The sequence below is a fragment of the Gorilla gorilla genome, chromosome 10 (assembly GCF_029281585.2).
Source record: "Gorilla gorilla gorilla isolate KB3781 chromosome 10, NHGRI_mGorGor1-v2.1_pri, whole genome shotgun sequence".
In the NCBI taxonomy this organism is placed as follows: domain Eukaryota; kingdom Metazoa; phylum Chordata; class Mammalia; order Primates; family Hominidae; genus Gorilla; species Gorilla gorilla.
The window spans coordinates 124198322-124217306 of record NC_073234.2 but is presented as its reverse complement, the minus strand read 5'-3'; the positions used below and the strand labels follow the sequence as shown (position 1 = coordinate 124217306).

At 47.8% G+C, this 18985-nt stretch overlaps 1 protein-coding gene and 1 pseudogene across 4 annotated transcripts in view; one reads left to right on the top strand and one right to left on the bottom strand.

Annotated features, from left to right (window-relative positions):
* LOC129526019 (basic proline-rich protein-like) overlaps positions 1-18985 on the bottom strand; it is a 328162-nt pseudogene that overhangs the window by 96757 nt on the left and 212420 nt on the right.
* The window catches only part of SSH1 (slingshot protein phosphatase 1), a 74926-nt gene that overhangs the window by 46778 nt on the left and 9163 nt on the right, over positions 1-18985 (top strand). For 3 of the 4 annotated variants that reach the window (XM_031000635.3, XM_055358962.2, XM_055358963.2), the window contains 8 exons: positions 1086-1151; positions 3026-3220; positions 4444-4537; positions 5658-5786; positions 8468-8514; positions 9913-10059; positions 11646-11846; positions 18038-18584. In XM_031000635.3, coding sequence (XP_030856495.2) covers positions 1086-1151; positions 3026-3220; positions 4444-4537; positions 5658-5786; positions 8468-8514; positions 9913-10059; positions 11646-11846; positions 18038-18584 — 1426 coding nt within the window. Of the gene's footprint in view, positions 1-1085; positions 1152-3025; positions 3221-4443; positions 4538-5657; positions 5787-8467; positions 8515-9912; positions 10060-11645; positions 11847-18037; positions 18947-18985 lie in introns of those variants that run through there. The other variant, XM_055358964.1, reaches the window with a different exon arrangement.

The following is an 18985-nucleotide window of genomic DNA, read 5'->3' as shown; positions in this document are numbered from 1 at the left end:
ACAAGGTTTCAAGTGCCACCCTGGGGGCCACAAAGGAGGAATGAACCAGTTCCACCCGGGCAGGCAGTCAGGGGATGAGGGGCCGTCTAGCGTCCGCACGCGTTCACTCCCAAGGAGGTGTGTGGGCACGGTGAGGAGTGGGAAGAAACAGAATAGGAAAGTGGCCTGACACGGGGATTCTAAGCAGGTCAGAGTTATGTTGCCTTGTAGGATGGGAAGAGAAAAATAAAAATTTGATTTGTTGTTTAAGTGATGGGGTTATGGGGATATTTTTCATTTTTAATTTTAATATCTTTGTATTAATTTTTTTTCTCTTTTTTTCAACGGAGTCTCACTCTGTCACCCTGGGTGGAGTGCAGTGGTACGATCTCGGCTCACCGCAACCTCCACTTCCTGGGTTCAAGTGATTCTCCTGCCTCAGCCTCCCGAATAGCTGGGATTACAGGCACCTGCCACCACGCCTGGCTAATTTTTGTATTTTTAGTAAAGACAGGGTTTCACCATGTTGGCCAGGCTGGTCTCAAACTCTTGACCTCAGGTGATCCACCCTCCTCGGCCTCCCAAAGTGCTGGGATTACAGGCGTGAGCCACCACCACTGGCCTGTATTAATTTTTTATATTTTATATTAGTATTTTTATATTAACATATTTATATTAATGTATTAATAGATATTTTTATATATTGATTATTTTCCGTGCAAGCCTATGAATATAGTTTCCATGCAGTTAAAAAAAAGGAATGGCCGGGCCTATGGGACAGGAGGTGGCAGGGAGGCAGGAACCACGTTGGAACATAGAGAGACGCTCTTGGAGGTCTTCACCTGGCACCCTTTGCTAGGGTTTCAGTTTTTGGTGGAACTCGCAGTGCTGGGTTAAAAACAAGCCCTCCTCATCTGGGAGTGTGTCTCTTTCTGCCCTTGCCCATGTCTCTGCCAGAGCGGGTTCCGTAAAATCCCTCATCGTGTGGCCTGAGATGTGCTTGTTCCCAGCGTGCGTGGTGGCCTGGCTCCCTCCTCCCAGAGTGATTTCACTCAAGGCGCTGGTTTCTCACCACAGATACCTTCCTCTCTGTGTTTTATTCTCAGTGGGTTCAGCGTGAGCACAGCAGGAAGGATGCACATATTTAAGCCTGTGTCTGTCCAGGCCATGTGGTAAGTGTGGTTTTAGGGACTTTTAACTCCCTAGAAATATTTTCTTAGCCGACAGCATGAATAGAAACCCCTTCTACCAAGAAGCTCGTGACGTATGTGCATGTTGAGGGAGGCGCAAAATACATGTAACATAAAATTTATCATTTTCACCATATTTAAAGGCACAATTTTTAGCGGCGTTAAGTATATTCACAATGTTGGGGGGTTTGGGGTTTCTCGTTTTTTTTTTTTTTTTGAGACAGGGTCTTGCTCTGTCACCCAGGCTGGGGTGCAGTGGTGTGATCATGGTTCACTGCAGCCTTGACCTCCCAGGCTCAGGTGATCCTCCTGCCTCAGCCTCCCAAGTAGCTGGGACTACAGGCATGCGCCACCACACCCGGCTAACTTTTCTATTTTTTTTTTGTAGAGATGGGGTCTCACTATGTTGCCCAGGCTGGTCTCAAACTCCTGGCCTCAAGCAGTCCTCCCACCTCAGCCTCCCAAAGTGCTGGGATTCCAGGCGTGAGCCACCGTACCTGGCCTTAGCCTATATTTTTGTAAAAAGAAGTAAAATGGGCTAGGCGTGGTGGCTCACAACTGTAACCCCAGCACTTTGGGAGGCCACGGTGGGTGGATGACCTGAGGTCAGGAGTTTGAGACCAGCCTGGCCAACATGGCAAAACGCTGTCTCTACTAAAAATACAAAAAATAGCCAGGTGTGATTACTACACACCTGTAGTAGTGGGACTACACACGTGTAGTCCCAGCTACTCAGGAGGCTGAGGCAAGAGAATTACTTGAACCCAGGACATGGAGGTTGCTGTGAGCCGAGATCACGCCCCTGCACTCCAGCCCGGGCGATGGAGTGAGACTCTGTCTCAAACAAAAAAAAAAAAAAGAAGAAGAAGTAACAGAGGGTGACTAAATAAAACATAGATTCTTAATATTGTTTCCCCGTCTGCTCCCCAAACCTCTTCAGTTAGTTTCTGTATTAAAATGACTTTCTAGAACTTGTTTTCTTAAGAAATCTAAGCATCTAAGCTATTAGAACGTTGATGGGGGATGGGTGGAAATGTAATTATTTAGAATGCAGGCAGATGTCTCTGTTGCATATTAAAGACTTTTTCTTCCAGCTGCTAAGCTTAATTGTGGGTCTTATGTTCAATGTGGGTCATATGAACATATGTTCAGGGTTACCACGCTTCAGGAGCAGTTCTTAATTCTCTGGAGTTAGTTGATGGGTTGTAAAATAACCCGTGAACCACCTGATTGGAAGAGTTATGAAGTAGTTTGTTGTTGTTTGTGTCTGCTGCTCTTTGGAAATGATGTGGGGTGTTCTGGCTACTCTTAGATTCAATGAGTGAATATGTCCCAAGGACTAGCTCCGTGCCCTGGCGGGCTGAATGTTTCAGGCTATATGCATTCCCCAGCCGCCTGTATGTGTAAGTGCGACTCCAAGAGTGAGCCGTTTACAAACTGCACTTCTCAGCCGGGCATGGTGGCTCACACCTATAATCCCAGTACTTTGGGAGGCCGAGGTGGGCAGATCACTTGAGGCTAGGAATTCAAGACCAGCCTGTCCAACATTGTGAAACCCTGTCTCTCCTAAAAATACAAAAATTAGCTGGGCGTGGTGGTGGGCGCCTGTGGTCCCAGCTGCTCGGGAGGCTGATGCAGGAGAATTGCTTGAACCCAGGAGGCGGAGATTGCATTGGGCCGAGAACATGCCACTGCACTCTAGCCTGGGTGATAGAGCGAGACTCTGTCCCAAAAAGAAATAATCAACCAATCAATCATTGCCCTTCCCTTCCCGTATTTGAACCCCTTTGTCAGAGGAGAAAACCCCGCATCTCTTGTGCCTTCCCAGGCCTGACCCTGTCTTCTCCTCGCCCCAGGTCTGCCCTGCAGGTGCTTCACAAGGCCTGCGAAGTGGCCCGGAGGCACAACTACTTCCCCGGGGGTGTAGCTCTCATCTGGGCTACCTACTATGAGAGCTGCATCAGCTCCGAGCAGAGCTGCATCAACGAGTGGAACGCCATGCAGGACCTGGAGTCTACACGGCCCGACTCCCCCGCGCTATTTGTGGACAAGTAAGTGAGGTGCCTCTGGTGTGAGCGCACCCAAGCCCACAGGCACCTGCCTCTCCCCCACCTGCCCTGTGCCCGACCCTGAACCTGCATTGGGCCACACCTCCCCCGGAGTCCCTTGAGTGAGAACCCTAGCTTTCTCAGAACCAGCATTTAAAGCAGGGGTCTGTGACACAGGCCCCTCTCCCGTGCAAAAAAAAAAAAATTACTGATGAATTTGGTGAATGCATTTCTGGGGACGGGGTCCGTAACTCCCATCAGACTCTCAAAGGAATGTGTAGCCCTTTGTGTCCCCAACTCTTTCCAGAGCTCTGTGGTCTGGCCTTTTCTCTTCAGATTACCAGAGACTTAATTCTCAGAGCCTCCCGCTCTGCTCTGAGGAGAGTTAGGAATGTGTCCTCTGTTTCCTTGGATCCAAAAACACGACTGGTGAGGGCAGCCTGCCTTAGCAGCAGCCATGGTGAACCACATGACCTGTGTCATGTGACCTACGACAGCGCTGACATGGAGAGGCCACACTCGCTGAAGTCTAGTTAGGGAGAATGCTGGTCGCCCCTCCCCTCGGGGTCAGGACCCTGCTCCCACAGTGTGGTGTTCCTCCAGGACACTGCATTTTGGGAAGACTGTGGATAAACCACAGCGTGTTCAGAGGGCAGAGACCTGAAGGATGGGAAGCCACATTAGGAGAGGGCCTTGAAATCACGGAGGAAGGGTAGTTGCCTTTGAATATTTGAAGATTCCTCATGGGGAAGGATTATCCTGGTCTGTGTGTCCCCTAGAGTTAAAACCAGAGCAGGGAAATACCCATATTTTGATTCTGAGGAAAAAGGGGATAATGGGATCTGCCGCAGCTGGGCTGGGCTGCCTCAGACAGTGAGGTCCTCATGCCCACACGTGTTCGAGCAGAGACTCAAGGGCCCAGGGGCCTGGGGATGTTGCGCTGGGCATCCCAGCATCCTGCCCTAAGAGCATCTGAGCAAGGAGTTTCCACACTGTACTCTCCCCCCTTGACTTGCTCCCTGCTCTGTTGACTCCCGCGGGAGTTCTAGAGCTGCAGCGGGTTTTCTGTGCACCTCTCCCTGCTGCCTGAGAACATGCACACCAAGAAGCGTGCTCTCCTTGCCAAGCCGTGTTCTGTTTAGACCCAGGAGCATCTGGCATTCCTGTAACCTCCGACCACAAGCTTTCTACAGCTCCTTGCTCTCCTAAACGTCATTTCTTTCCAGGCCCACTGAAGGGGAAAGGACCGAGCGCCTCATCAAAGCCAAGCTCCGAAGCATCATGATGAGCCAGGATCTAGAAAATGTGACTTCCAAAGAGGTAAGACAACTCCTCCCTTCACTGCAGGTCAGAGGTCATGCAGCCTCCATGTGTCCTGCTCCCGAAAGTGCAGCAAAAGCAGGCCCAACATCTGGTTGTCTTTACCTGTCCTCTGGTATCAGCCCCCGGAGGCTTTTTTCTGCCTCATTCTACAGTTGTATCAGGCCTCGGAGTCAGACTCCAGTTTGAGTCCAGATCTGCCGCTTATTGGCTATGAGACATTGAGTGAATTTCTTGACCTTTGTGAGCCTCACCTATATGGCCTTTGGGGAGAAGTCCATGAGATCCACAGACTGCACCGAGAAGCATTGATCTGTTTTAATAACACCCCCTTGTTCTCTCTTCTGCTCCCTATTACCTTGGGTTTTATGGGAGAGACAGCAGACTTATTTCTCCACAGGATGACAGCTTGACCTGCAAGTATCAAATTCTAGAATAATTTCTCTCTACCTTTTTACCTTTTCATGTTTTTTCCTGGATCACTTTTTTTTCCATTGCTTTTTATTCAAAGCATGCAATGAATTATAATGAGAGATTCAACTGGGTGTATCTAAGAAGATAAAATTGACATTTTAAAAGTTCATTTATAATCTTTTTTTTTTTTTTTTTTTTTTTAAGAGTCTTGGTCTTCCTGTGTTGACCAGGCTGGTCTTGAACTCCTGGCTTCAAGCAGTCCTCCCACCAAGGCCTCCCAAAGTGCCGGAATTACAGGCGTGAGCCACTCCATCCAGCCCTGTCTTTTAATTAATGAATACATTTTTTAAAAATCATATTGTGATATCTTTCCAAGAAAGAACTGATTTTAGATTATTTGATGTATTTGACATTTAATTATAAAAGTAAAAGTAGTTTAAACTTGGTAGAAGAGATCTCATGGAAATCAAATTCCTTATTTGAAATAATAAACTTTACCCAGTTGGGTTTACTTCTAAGCTGAATAACCTGCATTCCTGCCACCCACGCATGTATGTTGCGTGTATCTAAATGTATTACTCTGAAAGAGAAAAAACACCCACCTTTTTTGGAAATAGGCACAGTTTGCATTGTAACTTTAATTCTTTTGAGGTGGACGATTGTTTTCTTTAACAAATCACTTTTCCTAATATTTTCTACTCCACAGATTCGTAATGAATTAGAGAAACAGATGAATTGTAACTTGAAGGAATTCAAGGAATTTATAGACAATGAGATGCTACTTATCTTGGGACAGATGGACAAGCCCTCCCTTATCTTCGATCATCTTTATCTCGTAAGAGGCATGGCCCTGGCAGTATCTGGTTTGGGGGACATAAATCAGACCCTGGTTGTTTGGAGTTTGTAGCAAGTCTGGGAGAAAAAGCAGGCGAAAAACTTGACTTGCCAGAGCCTCCATCCTGGCTGGCAGGAGCTCCCCTCTTTGGCCCCTTCTCTGGCCTGCAGCCTGCTGATCTGCTCTTGAGCCAGCTGTTTGAGACGTGGCTCCCAGCTGAGCTGCGGGGAGTTGTTTGGGAGCTATTTGGCGTAGTCAACTGGCATGTGTTTCAGACTCTCGCAAACCCTTTGTCTTCTTCAGCCACTAACACATAGGCCCCATCCAGTTACTTCCAAGTGGTTTGTGGGCTAAAAAACCCCAGTTACTAAAGGAAGTGTCCTCACCAAACCCTAGAATTATGCCTAGGCATCCTGAGACATGAGAAACAACAGGGAGGAGAGATCACACAGCTGACACGGAGCTCCCGCTGAGCTTGTCCAGACAGCTTTTCCATGCACGGCTCCAGGGCCGCTGGAAGCCCTCACCCGGGTCCTGTAGCTCTGGGTGGGTTGTACTGATTTCTGTGCACCTCCACGGCTAGCTCAGATTGTTTTAATGCTGTGAATATCCGTAGAAGGCAACTGGCAAGTTTTCAAAGTCAGAGAGGCTATAGAGGAAGGCACGTTACTAAAATTAGAGAGGCCTAGTGGTGTAATGAAAATCAGGGCCCACCAGGGCCCGGATTCCCACTCCTCAGCCTCAGCAGCTATGTGACTTGGAAGAAGTCACTTTCCCTCTTTTTTTCTTCATCCTATACCCCAAGGGATGACTATGAGGATTAAATAAAATACAAACTGGGCACAGTGGCTTATGCCTGTAGTCCCAGCACTCAGGAGGCTGAGGGGGAGGATAGCTTTAGCCTAGGAGTTGGAAGCCAGCCTGGGCAACATAGTGAGACCTTGTCTCTAAAAAATATTTTTTTTAATAAAATAAAATTAAAAATACATATTTAAAGCACCGAGTACAGTTTTTGCGGGTGCTAACTAATGGTAACCATTGTTAGAGGAGAAAGTGCTTCCTGGGAAAGCTAAGGAAGTAAATTTACTACTAGAGACAAGAAAGACTTTGTTTTCTGTAGGAAGTAATTAAGAGTTATGTATATGTCATGATATCTATGTAGATATGTAGATATGTATATTTTTAATATATTTCTGTATACAAATCTATATAGATTTCATAGTGATTGATTAAAATGTATGTACATGTGTGGATTTGAAAGTGTGGGCAGTCCTGGGCACTGATCTCCCTGGAAGTCTGTTGATTTCCCTGGTGAGAAGGGAACAGAAGGCACCTTCCTTCTTTCTCCACTAGGTGGCAGTCACAGCAAGAGGACACTCGCAGCTTCAGCGGCACTCGCGTTATTTTTTTAGTGTGGTTCAGTGCTTTATGTCACTTTTTCCATGAGAGATACTAAAGGAATTTTTATGTTTGGGCCTCTCCCTCAAATATGAAAATTCAGCTAGTGTCGCACATTGCCAGCTTGCTCAGGGCCCTGCCACCCCTGGTCCTGAGGGGTCTGCCCTCTTGGGAACTTGGGAAAGGAAGTTTCAAGGAAGACAAAGGTGGATTCTTTTGCTCTTTATGACACTATGTTGTTTGCATTTCCTAAGAGGAAAGTGATCATTTTTTCTTTTCTTTTTTTTTTCTCCCCGTTCCATGTCCTTTGAATGCTTGGGAGTGGAAGGTTTTTCAATGATACCATTTTTTTAAAGTACTAAATTAAAACATGTTGCAGAAAGTCTGAAAATAGAAATAAATCTAAAGAAGAAAAAAGCATTCCCGATCTCGCAAATCCAGAGGTAGTCCTTGTTAACATTTTGGCATATTTATTTTCCCATCTTCTGTTTTTTGGGGTTTTAAAAATGCATATATAGCTTCTTTGAAAAGGAACGAAGAAGGAAAGAATCATACTGTTTATGTTTATATAGTCCTGTATCCTCCTCTCTTTTAAAATTTTTTTTCCTTACATGGTATTTGCCTGTGTCATTAAATATTCTGCAAAATTTATTTGTTTTAAAGACTCCATCATGAAGATCCAGCCTCATTTATTTTACTCATTTTTTCCCTTTGGACGTTTGGGTGGTTTCCACTGGTTTATTACAAATAATTATAAATATCCTCCTACCTAAATCACTGTGTGAGTTCTGATTATTTCCTCAGGATAGCTTTTTGTAAGTGGAATTACTGGGTCAGAGGGTGGGAACTTTTTCAGTATTGCCAAAATACTTCCCAGAAGGTAGAACGATTCCTGCTTTAATTAGTGGCTTGTGAACGTGCCCTTCCCTGGGTGGGAGGTCGCAGGTCATTGCCTCTGCTTACAGGACCCCACTGGACTCTTAGGAAAGGAAGTGGGGAGACGGAGAGCAGGTTTTCCTGGACTTGCTGTTTCCCTAAGGCCAAGGGGCCAGTGAGGGCCGGGACCCTTCCCTCCCTCCGTCCCTTCCTCCCTTTCTCTCATGCTCTGAGTACTCACTCAGGAATCTCCTTGAATATCAGCTGCTGGTTCTCTCTGTTCTCTGAGGCCAATGGGGCCATGAAATAAGACCTCACCACCAGAGCTAGGGCAAACCATGCATCCCCTGAGCAGCTCTGAGGCTGACATGTGACACTCACAGGAGCTTGTGTGATCTGTCTCCCAGGGCTCTGAATGGAATGCATCCAATCTGGAGGAACTGCAGGGCTCAGGGTGAGTCTCCTCCCCTTGTCTTTCCCTGTCCTTCCAGGCAGCTTAGAAACCCTCCACTCTGCCATGGAGGGGGAGACCTTGGGGCTGCCTGCCTGTAATTGCCTGCACCCTGGTCTCTGAAGTGGCTGCCAGGGGTTGATGTGCATAGCTAAACAGATGTGCTTCCGAACACCACGCCCTGAATAATTCATGGAGTTTAGATTGTGCCGAAGTCTCGCGTGATCGTGTGGGTTGAGGAAAACTTAAAATTACACTCTAATTGCTGTAGGACCGCCTGGATATTGATTAGGCTCTGTGCTGCCTCACCCCCACCCCGCTTCCCTGCCCCGCACAGTTGCTGCAAACCCTAGTGTGGACGCAGAGGTCTGCTGGCTGTTGCGTTAGTCAGCAACCCTGATCCCTGGGCCACTTTGGGCTCTATCTGAGCTAATGCTTTGGGGCCTGGTGGGAATCTTGCAACTTTACGCTCAGTGTTGGCCAGAAGCATATGCCTGTCGTAGTCTGACAAACACTCAGCAGGGATGAAAAATGTTTCAATCTAGACCTTCAAGAACAGATGTCTGGACTTTTTTTTTTTTTTTTTTTTTTTAAACAACACAGCCACAAAATCACCGTTCTGTGGGCCTGACATGATGACATTCTAGAATTACCACGTTTAAAAATCAAGACTAAACAAATCTTAAAATACATCTTTAGAACTACCGGTTAAGATGCATTCTTTCAACAGAAAGTATTCTTAAAACGTAAGGCCATACTCTTCTGTGCTTTTGTCTTGCTGGGAATAAATTAATGATTTTCTTAGGTATTTTTTTAAGCATGTCTAAATATTATGAAACCTATTTGAGATGTTTTCTAACTCCTGACATTATTTTCTTCCAGAAGTAAAAGTATTGATTAAGTTTAGAGAACTACAGAACCTGGGTTAGCAGACCCTGTCAAATACTTATTTGTCTATCTTGCCTTTTTCCAAAAAAAGATTTAAGGCAATTCCCAAGGATATAGATAATGAATGGATATAGTCTGCTTTTTAGCTCTTTAAGAGTGAAGACACTGGGATTTTTTTAAGCCTCTGTATATTCATAATAGTCATGAATAGTTATAAATTTAAGTAATACATATATTTAATTTTCCAGAATGCTTTAAACTGAGCTTTCTTTTTATAAGGTCTTTACAATAATTTGGTTTCTTAGTATAAATATAACACATTCTCACCATCGAGAGGGCATTTAGAAAATACCAAAAAACATAGCTATTAAGGAAAAACCAAAGTCCCGCCACGAACATATGACCCTTGGTTAATGTGTGTTTCCTTTTCTTTTCTCTGCCAGTTTTTATTACCTTGCTTTTCTTTCTCATTCAGATTCTTCAAATTTGTTTCTTATTTTTTTCTCATTGCAGGGTTGATTACATTTTAAATGTTACCAGAGAAATCGATAATTTTTTTCCTGGCTTATTTGCATATCATAACATCCGAGTCTACGATGAAGAGACCACAGACCTCCTCGCCCACTGGAATGAAGCGTATCATTTTATAAACAAAGCGAAGTAAGTGGGCAGAGAGGCGGGGCTGAGGATGAAACCAACCTGCTGAGGCTGGGAGAGTGGGAATGAACGAGACTGCAGACGCAGAAGTCGGCTGGTGGGAGGGGGGATCCTAACGGGACTCCAGACGCAGGAGTTGGCTGGTGGGAGCAGACTTGATATGGGATGGACCTTTGCTTTTAGTCGCAGGACTCCAAGCACCAAAGGAGAAAAGTGGTTGGTCCTCTCCAGGTAGAGTCCCTATTGAGCTTAGTCTCTCCCACCTATCTTTGATTGCGACACTTGACCCCAGTTGTCATCATCAGCTCTGATTCCAGGCAAGCCCCAGATACCAAGTGGACACTCAGGGGCCCCACCCCTAGGAAGTCACTGAGCCAAAGGAGGGCTAGGGGATGACATGCACGGACACGGGCTTAGAGCTTCTTTGGGACTGTCTCCCTAAGAGTACGGCCCTTCTTCCCTCCCTGAGTTACTGTCGCATGAAACAGGACAGCACGTTGGAGGTCATGGCCAGCCCCACTGCCCCTGAGCCCGTCAGCGGTTTCACCTGTCTCTAGTGCTCATTTTATTCCCCTGCGAAACAGCTCTGCCTTATTAAGTCAAGAACAGAAAGAACCCTTTAAAATGCTGTCAAGACAATCACCCTCTTCTGCTTTATCTCCCTCTGGGTCAAAGCCACATGATGTGTCCTTAACCAAATCTTAGTTCCCTTATATTCCCAGGAGACAAACTCAAGACTCCCTTGACGGAAACTTCAGACCAGCAGTTAGGGGGGAAAAACCCCACTGAGATTTGCAGGAGAATTTCAAGCTTGGGGTATAGGAAACCAGAGCCGGCTCCCACCTGGTGGGTCTGCCTTCTGTACAAATAAAGTTTCGCAGGTGCTGCCCTTACTGGCTTGGCGCTCCTTCACATTCTTGAGCAAGTGATACTTAAAGAAACACTGTCTCCCGGGCCATATCTGGTAAATCAGCCAGGCCTGGGCCAGCACTGCCTCCTTACAAATAAACGGCCAGCCCCATCTTCCACTCCTGGCTTTTCTCTGCGGCCGCCCTTACTCCTGCTCCCTGGCCCTCCTGTCTGAAGAGCATCTCGCTCTCCCCAGGGCCTTGCAGCTTTCAGTTTGCTGACCCCATTTTTCTGCAGTAACTCATTCACTGTCTCCATCTGCTGTAGCAGCTGAGTAGCTCTTGCAGAAATCCCGTTAGCTGCCCACTCTCGTCCCAGGAAAGGGCTTTTGGTCCCCTAGCCCATCCCAGCCATGTGAGAAGATTCTCACTTGGTCCCTGAAGGCAGCCAAATATTGAAGCTCTCCCTGCAAACAAAACATGGCCAGGCCAGAACAGATTTCTTTTGATATCCCATTGTGTGCTAATTGATTCTACAGTGGTGGTATTTCCTTTAGAGAGTGTGTGGACATCTGCTCCGTAAACATTAAGACGTAGGAGGATTTCGGCAGTAAGATATCTACAGGGTTTAAAAAAAATGATTCGGGTAAAACCTGAGAGAATGAAGTTGTTGGAGCTTTTTAACTCCTTCCCCACTGCTTCTCCCCCATCTCTCCTCCCCAACTGCTCCCACCCCTGCAGGAGGAACCATTCCAAGTGCCTGGTGCATTGCAAAATGGGCGTGAGTCGCTCGGCCTCCACAGTCATAGCCTATGCAATGAAGGAATTCGGCTGGCCTCTGGAAAAAGCATATAACTATGTAAAGCAGAAGCGCAGCATCACGCGCCCCAACGCGGGCTTTATGAGGCAGCTGTCTGAGTATGAAGGCATCTTGGACGCAAGGTGGGTGCCTGCCTGGAGAGAAGGGTTGGCAGGCGGAGCTGGAGCAGCCATGTGGCCAAGCCAGCCAGGCCTCTGTCGGCAGCAGAGCATGCTCCCATTCGGCCCAGCAGCCGCTTCCGCAGCCAAAATCCTGCCTCTCAGGGGGAGCCAGTTTGAGAAAAACAACTATTGTTTGGGCTTTGATGAGTGGTTTCCAGGAGGGATCTGTTTTGATTTTCTTGGCACACACATAAAGCTGGTTTTGCTGCTGGAGGGAACGGTGCCTAGGTTCTAAGCCAAGGTCTGGCCTCGTGTGTGTGGCGTAAGCACGTGCGCATCTCGCTTCCTGGGCATCTGCTTTGTGCCAAGCCCTGTGCACCAGCTTTGCTGCAGGAAAAGCCAAGGACTCGGAGAGGCACAGCAACCAGGTTCCGCCACTGATGAGCAGGGCAAGTCAGGGCAAGCCCATCAGTCTTCCCGAGCCTCAGTTCCCTCTTCTAAGAATTAATGCCCACCTTAGCTGGGCCTGGGACATGCACTTGTAGTCCGAGCTGCTTAGGAAACTGAGATGGGAGGATTGCTTGAGCCCAAGAGTTTGAGTCTGCAGTGAACTGTGATTGTGCTACTGGACTCCAGCCTGCATGACAGAGCAAGACCCCATCTCTTAAACAAAAATGCTTTTTAAAACACTGAGGTCAGGTGTGGTGGCCCACACCTGCAATCCCAACAATTTGGGAGGCCAAGGCGGGTGGTCACTTGAGCTCAGGAGTTCGAGACCAGCCTTGCTGATGCAGTATATTTTCTTGACCCCTTTTTGGGACACGTGACAGAGGTGCCTCATTTACCCAGTCCGCCCCACTCAACCCCTCATGGGAGGGAGCGTACAAGCAAACTAGTGCAGGAACTGGAGTGAGCGAGTGGAGGAACCGGCCTCTTTGCTCTGGCAGGAGTGAACTCTGTGCAGGCCCCATGGCAGCGTCCAGGTGGGGGTGCCTGTGACCCTAAGGCCTCAGAGGGTGTGTTATAATACTCCTTTAGCTCTGCCATCCACAGATAGCAGTGTGTTACCAGCTCAGTGGGCCCTTTGCTTCATCATGTGAGGCAGGTGCCTTCTGCCAGTGAGGGCAAAGGGCCAATGTGACAGCATTTTTGGGTACTCACACCTGGTGTGTCCTGAATTCTTGTCTAATGCTCAAGAGGAATGAGGTCACATGGGCGAGTTGAAGAATGGTGAATGTGGAGAATTTTACTGAGTGATGAAAGCAGCCCTCAGCAGAGAGGGGAGCTGGAAAGGGGATAGGAAGGGAAGGTCGCTCTCCCCTGAGGTCAAGCCACCTCTCTGCCTCGTCCAGCCTCCATCTTCTAAAATCAAGCTGCCACTCTCTCCGACATCCAGGCACTTCTTCCTGACGTCCAACTGCTGCTTCTCTCTGCCAGCTGAGTCTGGGGTCTTTATAGGCACAGGATGGGGGTGGAGTGGGCTATAGGTAGTTTTGGAAAAGGCAACATTCAATTGGTAAAAAGACATTATTCAGAAAGAGCCAGTCGGGAGAGAGCAGGTACACAGGGATGGGTGTTCTTACTCTGGGACACAGGTTTCAGGCTTTTTGGCTTGAAGGTGGGGTTTTGCCAGGGACCCGCCCCTGTCTGCCTAGAATTTCTCTGCCTCCTATTGCTGTCATTGGCAACATGCTGAGACCCTATCTCTACTAGAAGTACAAAAAAAAAAAGCCAAGCGTGGTGGCATGTGCCAGTGGTCCTAGCTGCTTGGGATGCTGAGATCAGAGGGTTGCTTGAGCCCAGGGGACAGAGGTTGCAGTGAGCCGAGATTGTGCCACTGCACTCCAGTCTGGGTGACAGAACCAGACGCTGTCTGAAAAACAAAACAAAACAAAAAAAACAATGAATGCTCACCTTAATGTGGATGTTAATGGTACAGGTGCTGTGGAAAACAGTATGGTGGTTCTTCAGAAAATTAGGGGCCAGGGATTGTGGCTCATGCCTGTAATCCCAGTACTTTGGGAGACCCAGGCAGGTGGATCACCTGAGGTCAGGAGTTCAAGGCCAGCCTAACCAACATGGAGAAACCCCATCTCTACTAAAAATACAAAATTAGCTGGGTGTGGTGGCATGCACCTGTAATCCCAGCTACTCAGGATGCTGAGGCAGAATTGCTTGAACCCGGGAGGTGGAGGTTACAGTGAGCCGAGATCACACCATTGCACTCCAGCCTGGGCAACAACAGCAAAACTTCGTCTAAAAAAAAAAAAAGGAATAAAATTATTATATCATCTAGCAATTCCACTTGTGGAAATATATCCAAAACAATTGAAAGCAGAGTCTCAGAAAGATATTTGTACATTAGTGCTTATAGCAACATTATCCACGATAGCCAAAAAGTGGAAGCAACCCACGTGTTCATTGATGGATGAATAAACAAACAAAACGTGACATATTCACACAATGGGATATTACACAGCCTTAAAAAGGAAGGAAAGACCGACACAGGCTACGACAGTCATGAACCTTCATGACATTGTGCTAAGTGAAATAAGCAAATCACGAAAAGAACTACTGTATGTTTCCATGCACATGAGATACTTAGAGAAGTCAAAGTCACAGAGAGTAGAATGGTGGTTGCCAGGGACTGGAAGAAGAAGGGAATGGGGAGTTACTGTTCAATGGGTACCGAATTTTGGCTTTGCCAGAGACAGAGCATTCTGGAGACTCTAGAGGCTCTCTGGTTGGTGGTGATGGTTGCATAACATTATGAATGTATTTAATGTACACTTAGAAGTGGTCAAGATGAGGCCGGGTGTGGTGGCTCATGCCCGTAATCCAGCACTTTAAGAGGCCGAGGCAGGTGGATCACTTGAGGTCAGGAGTTCGAGACCAGTCTGGCCAACAAGGTTAAACCCTATCTCTACTAAAAATACAAGAATTAGCTGGGTGTGGTGGCGTGCACCTGTAATCCCAGCTACTTGGAAGGCTGAGGCGGGAGAATGGCTTGAACCTGGGAGACCAGGAGTTCAAGACTGCAGTGAGCCATGATCGCATCACTGCACTCCAGCCTGAGCAACAGAGCGAGACCTTTTCTCAGAAAGAAATACATAAATAAAAATTGTTTAAATATATAAATAAAAAGAGGTCAGGGTGGCAAATTTTATTTTTTTGAGACAGGGTCTCACTCTGTCACCCAGGCCGGAGTGCAGGGTATGATCATGACACCTCAACCTCCCAGGCTCAAATGATTCTCCCACCTCAGCCCCCCAAACAGCTGGGACTACAGGTGCGCACCACAATACCCGGTTAATTTTTTATATCTTTTTCTGTAGAGAAAAGGTTTTGGTATGTTGCCCAGGCTGGTCTCAAACTCCTGGGCTCAATCGATCCTTCCACCTCAGCCTTCCAAAGTGATGGGCCACCACACCTGGCCCAAATTTTATATGTATTTTAGCTGTAAAAAAAAAAAATTGAGGGTCAGGCGCTGTAATCCCAGCACTTTGGGAGGCCGATGCAGGCGGATCACCTGAGGTCAGGAGTTTGAGACCAGCCTGGCCAACATAGTGAAACCCCATCTCTTCTAAAAATATACAAAAAAAATTAGCCAGGTGTGGTGGCGCGTGCCTGTAATCTCAGCTACTCAGGAGGCTGAGGCACGAGGATTGCTTGAACCCAAGAGGCAGAGGTTCCGAGATCATACCACTGCACCCCAGCCTGGGTGACAGAGTGAGACTTCACCTCAAAAAAAAAAAAAAAAGTTTTTAAAGAATACCCACCCAATAGGGCTGCTGTGAGGTTTGCATGAGTGCTGTCTGTCAATCAAGCCACATGACCGAGGCAAGTCTCAATCATTTTAGGAGGTTTATTTGCCAATGTTAAGGATGCACACCCGGGAGACATGTCTGTGCCTTTCTCCGAAGATAATTTTGAGGGCTTCAAATTTTAAGGGGAAAGGATGGGATATCGAGAAATGCACAATTTTCATGTGAAGCGGGGTAGGGGGAAAAGAGTCATGCATGCCTTCGTCTGGCTCAGTGAATCTGCGTTTTTGCATAACATAGACAATAGGGCAGAGGAAACAATCAGATATGCATTTGTGTCAGGTGGGTAGAGGGATGACTTTGAGTTCTGTCCTGTGTCTTCCTTCCCACCCACCCCCCACAACCTGTGAAGATAGTGGGCAATTTACATTGCCATGGTGAATTTTAACCAAAAAGCTTTAGAGTAAAGATCTTGGGGACCGCAAGGAATTTCCTTGTGGGCAAGATATGAGGGAGGTGTGTAGCTTTTCATCTTCGTAGCCATCTTATTTAGGAACCAAAATGGGAGGCAGATTTGTGTGACCCACTTCCCGGCTTGACTTTTCCCTTTGGCTTAATGAGTTTGGGGTCCCAAGATTTGTTTTCCTTTTGCAGTGCTAAACAAGTTTACCTTTACAGATACTTCCACATCTGGCTTGTAGTAAATAATAAATGTAGCTTAAAGTCTCTGAACTCCCACCCTAAAAATTTCTGTACAGGTTATCCCCCTTTTACGAGGATCAGGGCAGGGATAAGGAGCTGATGCTGAGAGGTTGACCTATCCCCCATACATAGCCAGTGGGCGGCAGGAGGGAGAGGTACACCGCGGCCCCTCACTTGGCCTCTGAGTCAGGGTGCTGTGTGCAAAAAGCCCTGCGGTTCTGTCGCCCACACGGGGTGGTGGGGGAGGTCCTCGCTGTAGTTCCAGTACCCCAGGCTCTCAAGTTGGAAGCTCAGAGCCTGGGCGGCACTTTCTCCCGGTTCCCTTTCCAGTCAGTCTGTACAAGAAGCAGGACTCCCTGGGAGATATCAGTCTGGTGTTGGAAGGAAGCCACAGGCAAAGTCTACCAGCCTCTTGGCCAAGTTTGGGAATGCAGGAGTGCCCTAGCAGAGTTAAACAGGGTCCAGAGAACAGGGCCGGCCAACTGTGGACTCCTTCACTGTCGGAAGGGCTGGACAGGTCCCCAGGCAAGGCCCAGAGGAGGAGGAGGAAGAGCGAGCATCTCACTGACCTCTCCCTGAGCCTGCCACGCACTCAGTGCCCTCTGCAGCCTAAGCCAGGCGCTCCAGGCCGGGTTCATAGCAGCGTGGCAGTGACCTTGAGTAGCTGCTGGCTGGGATGTGCACACCGAGCAGAGAGGATGAATGGCGCTGTCACACTGTGCTCTTACATTTACCTCTCTCTCTTTAACCCTCGCAAGCCTGTGATACTGGTATTACTTTAAGGTCCTTGAGGGTGACTTAGTTACCTTATTTCACCGTAAACTTTTTTTTTTATGCCTTACATTTTAAAAATGTATTACAGGGCTTGGTGCAGTGGCTCATGCCTGTAATCCCAACACTTCGGGAGGCTGAGGTAGGAGGGTCGCTTGAGACCAGGAGTACAAGACCAGCTTGGGCAACATAGCAAGACCCTGTTGCTACAAAAAAAAAAAAATTTAAAAATTAGCCAGGGATGGTGTCACATGCCTGTAGCCCCACTTGGGAGGGTGAAGTGGGAGGACTGCTTGAGCCCAGGAGTTTGAGGCTGCTGTGAACCATGATCACACCACTGCACTGCCTGGGCCACAGAGTGAGACCCTCATCTCAAGAAAAAAAAAAAAAAGGGATTATAAAAACAATGTCATCATAGTAGAAGAAATTGTTTAAAAACTGACCTAAAGCTAAACAAATACTTTCTAGTTTTCCAGGATCTTCCCAAATGCATTGCAGTGCGTTATGTGTGTGTGTAGTTGTATTATCGTGTATAGATCTGTACATACTCCACTTTGATTCCCTCCCTTCATTTCCCTACAATATAGGTAGGAGAGCGTTGTTATTCTTATTTGACAGAGAAATGAGAGATGGAGTGTAACTGACGTGACAAAGTTCATAAAATGAGGCAGCACTAAACACAGATACACAGATTGAAGTCTAGACGCCCCCGCGTTCCTTCCCCGTTGTCATCAGAGGCAGAAAGTCACATCAGGCTTCCTGTGCGAGCCTGGACAACTTAAGAGCCAGTGCTGTTTCTCATCCTTGTGTTTCTTGGGAACAAATGAACAGAGAGAGGCTTTACCTGAATGAGCCATGGATCGTCCCTGGCGCCCTGACCTTGGGCAGCCCCTCACTGGCTCACCGCATACTCTTCCCAGCACCCCCAGGCACCATCCTCCTCCCCTCACCTTCCTCTACCCTCTCTCCCCGCAGCAAACAGCGGCACAACAAGCTGTGGCGTCAGCAGACAGACAGCAGCCTCCAGCAGCCTGTGGATTACCCTGCAGGACCCGGCGACTTCTTGCCAGAGACCCCAGATGGCACCCCGGAAAACCGGCTGCCCTTCTTGGATGATGCCGCCCAGCCCGGCTTAGGGCCCCCCCTCCCCTGCTGTTTCCGGCGACTCTCAGACCCCCTTCTGCCTTCCCCCGAGGATGAAACTGGCAGCTTGGTCCACCTGGAGGATCCGGAGAGGGAGGCTCTGTTGGAGGAAGCTGCTCCACCTGCAGAGGTGCACAGGCTGGCCAGACAGCCCCAGCAAGGTTCCGGACTCTGTGAGAAGGATGTGAAGAAGAAACTAGAGTTTGGGAGTCCCAAAGGCCGGAGCGGCTCCTTGCTGCAGGTGGAGGAGACGGAAAGGGAGGAGGGCCTGGGAGCAGGGAGGTGGGGGCAGCTTCCAACCCAGCTCGATCAAAACCTGCTCAACTCAGAGAACCTAAACAACAACAACAGCAAGAGGAGCTGTCCCAACGGCATGGAGGTAGGCAGAGCCCGGCCTGCAGGGTGGCACACCCCATCCCTTCCATCCCACTCTAATTGGCCTACCTCAGCCTCTGTAGCAGGGACTACAGGCACCCGCCACCACACCCAGCTGATTTTTTTCTGTTGTCTCCTCTGGGCCCCCAGCTCCCATCTCCAGGGACCTGAGGGTTCTTTCAGAGGGTGATTCTGCTGGTGGGTACGTAGTGCGTACCTTATATAGCAAATTGAGAATCTGTTGGGAATAACACATATCTCTGCACACCATCTTCACCCCATGTACCTTATTCATACCCTGGGCAGGGCTTCCAACTCAATTTCTTTTTGTGTATGTAAAATTAAAACATATAATTTATCAGCCAACTTCAGCCTTTATCAATATATGACTATTCTTTTTCATCT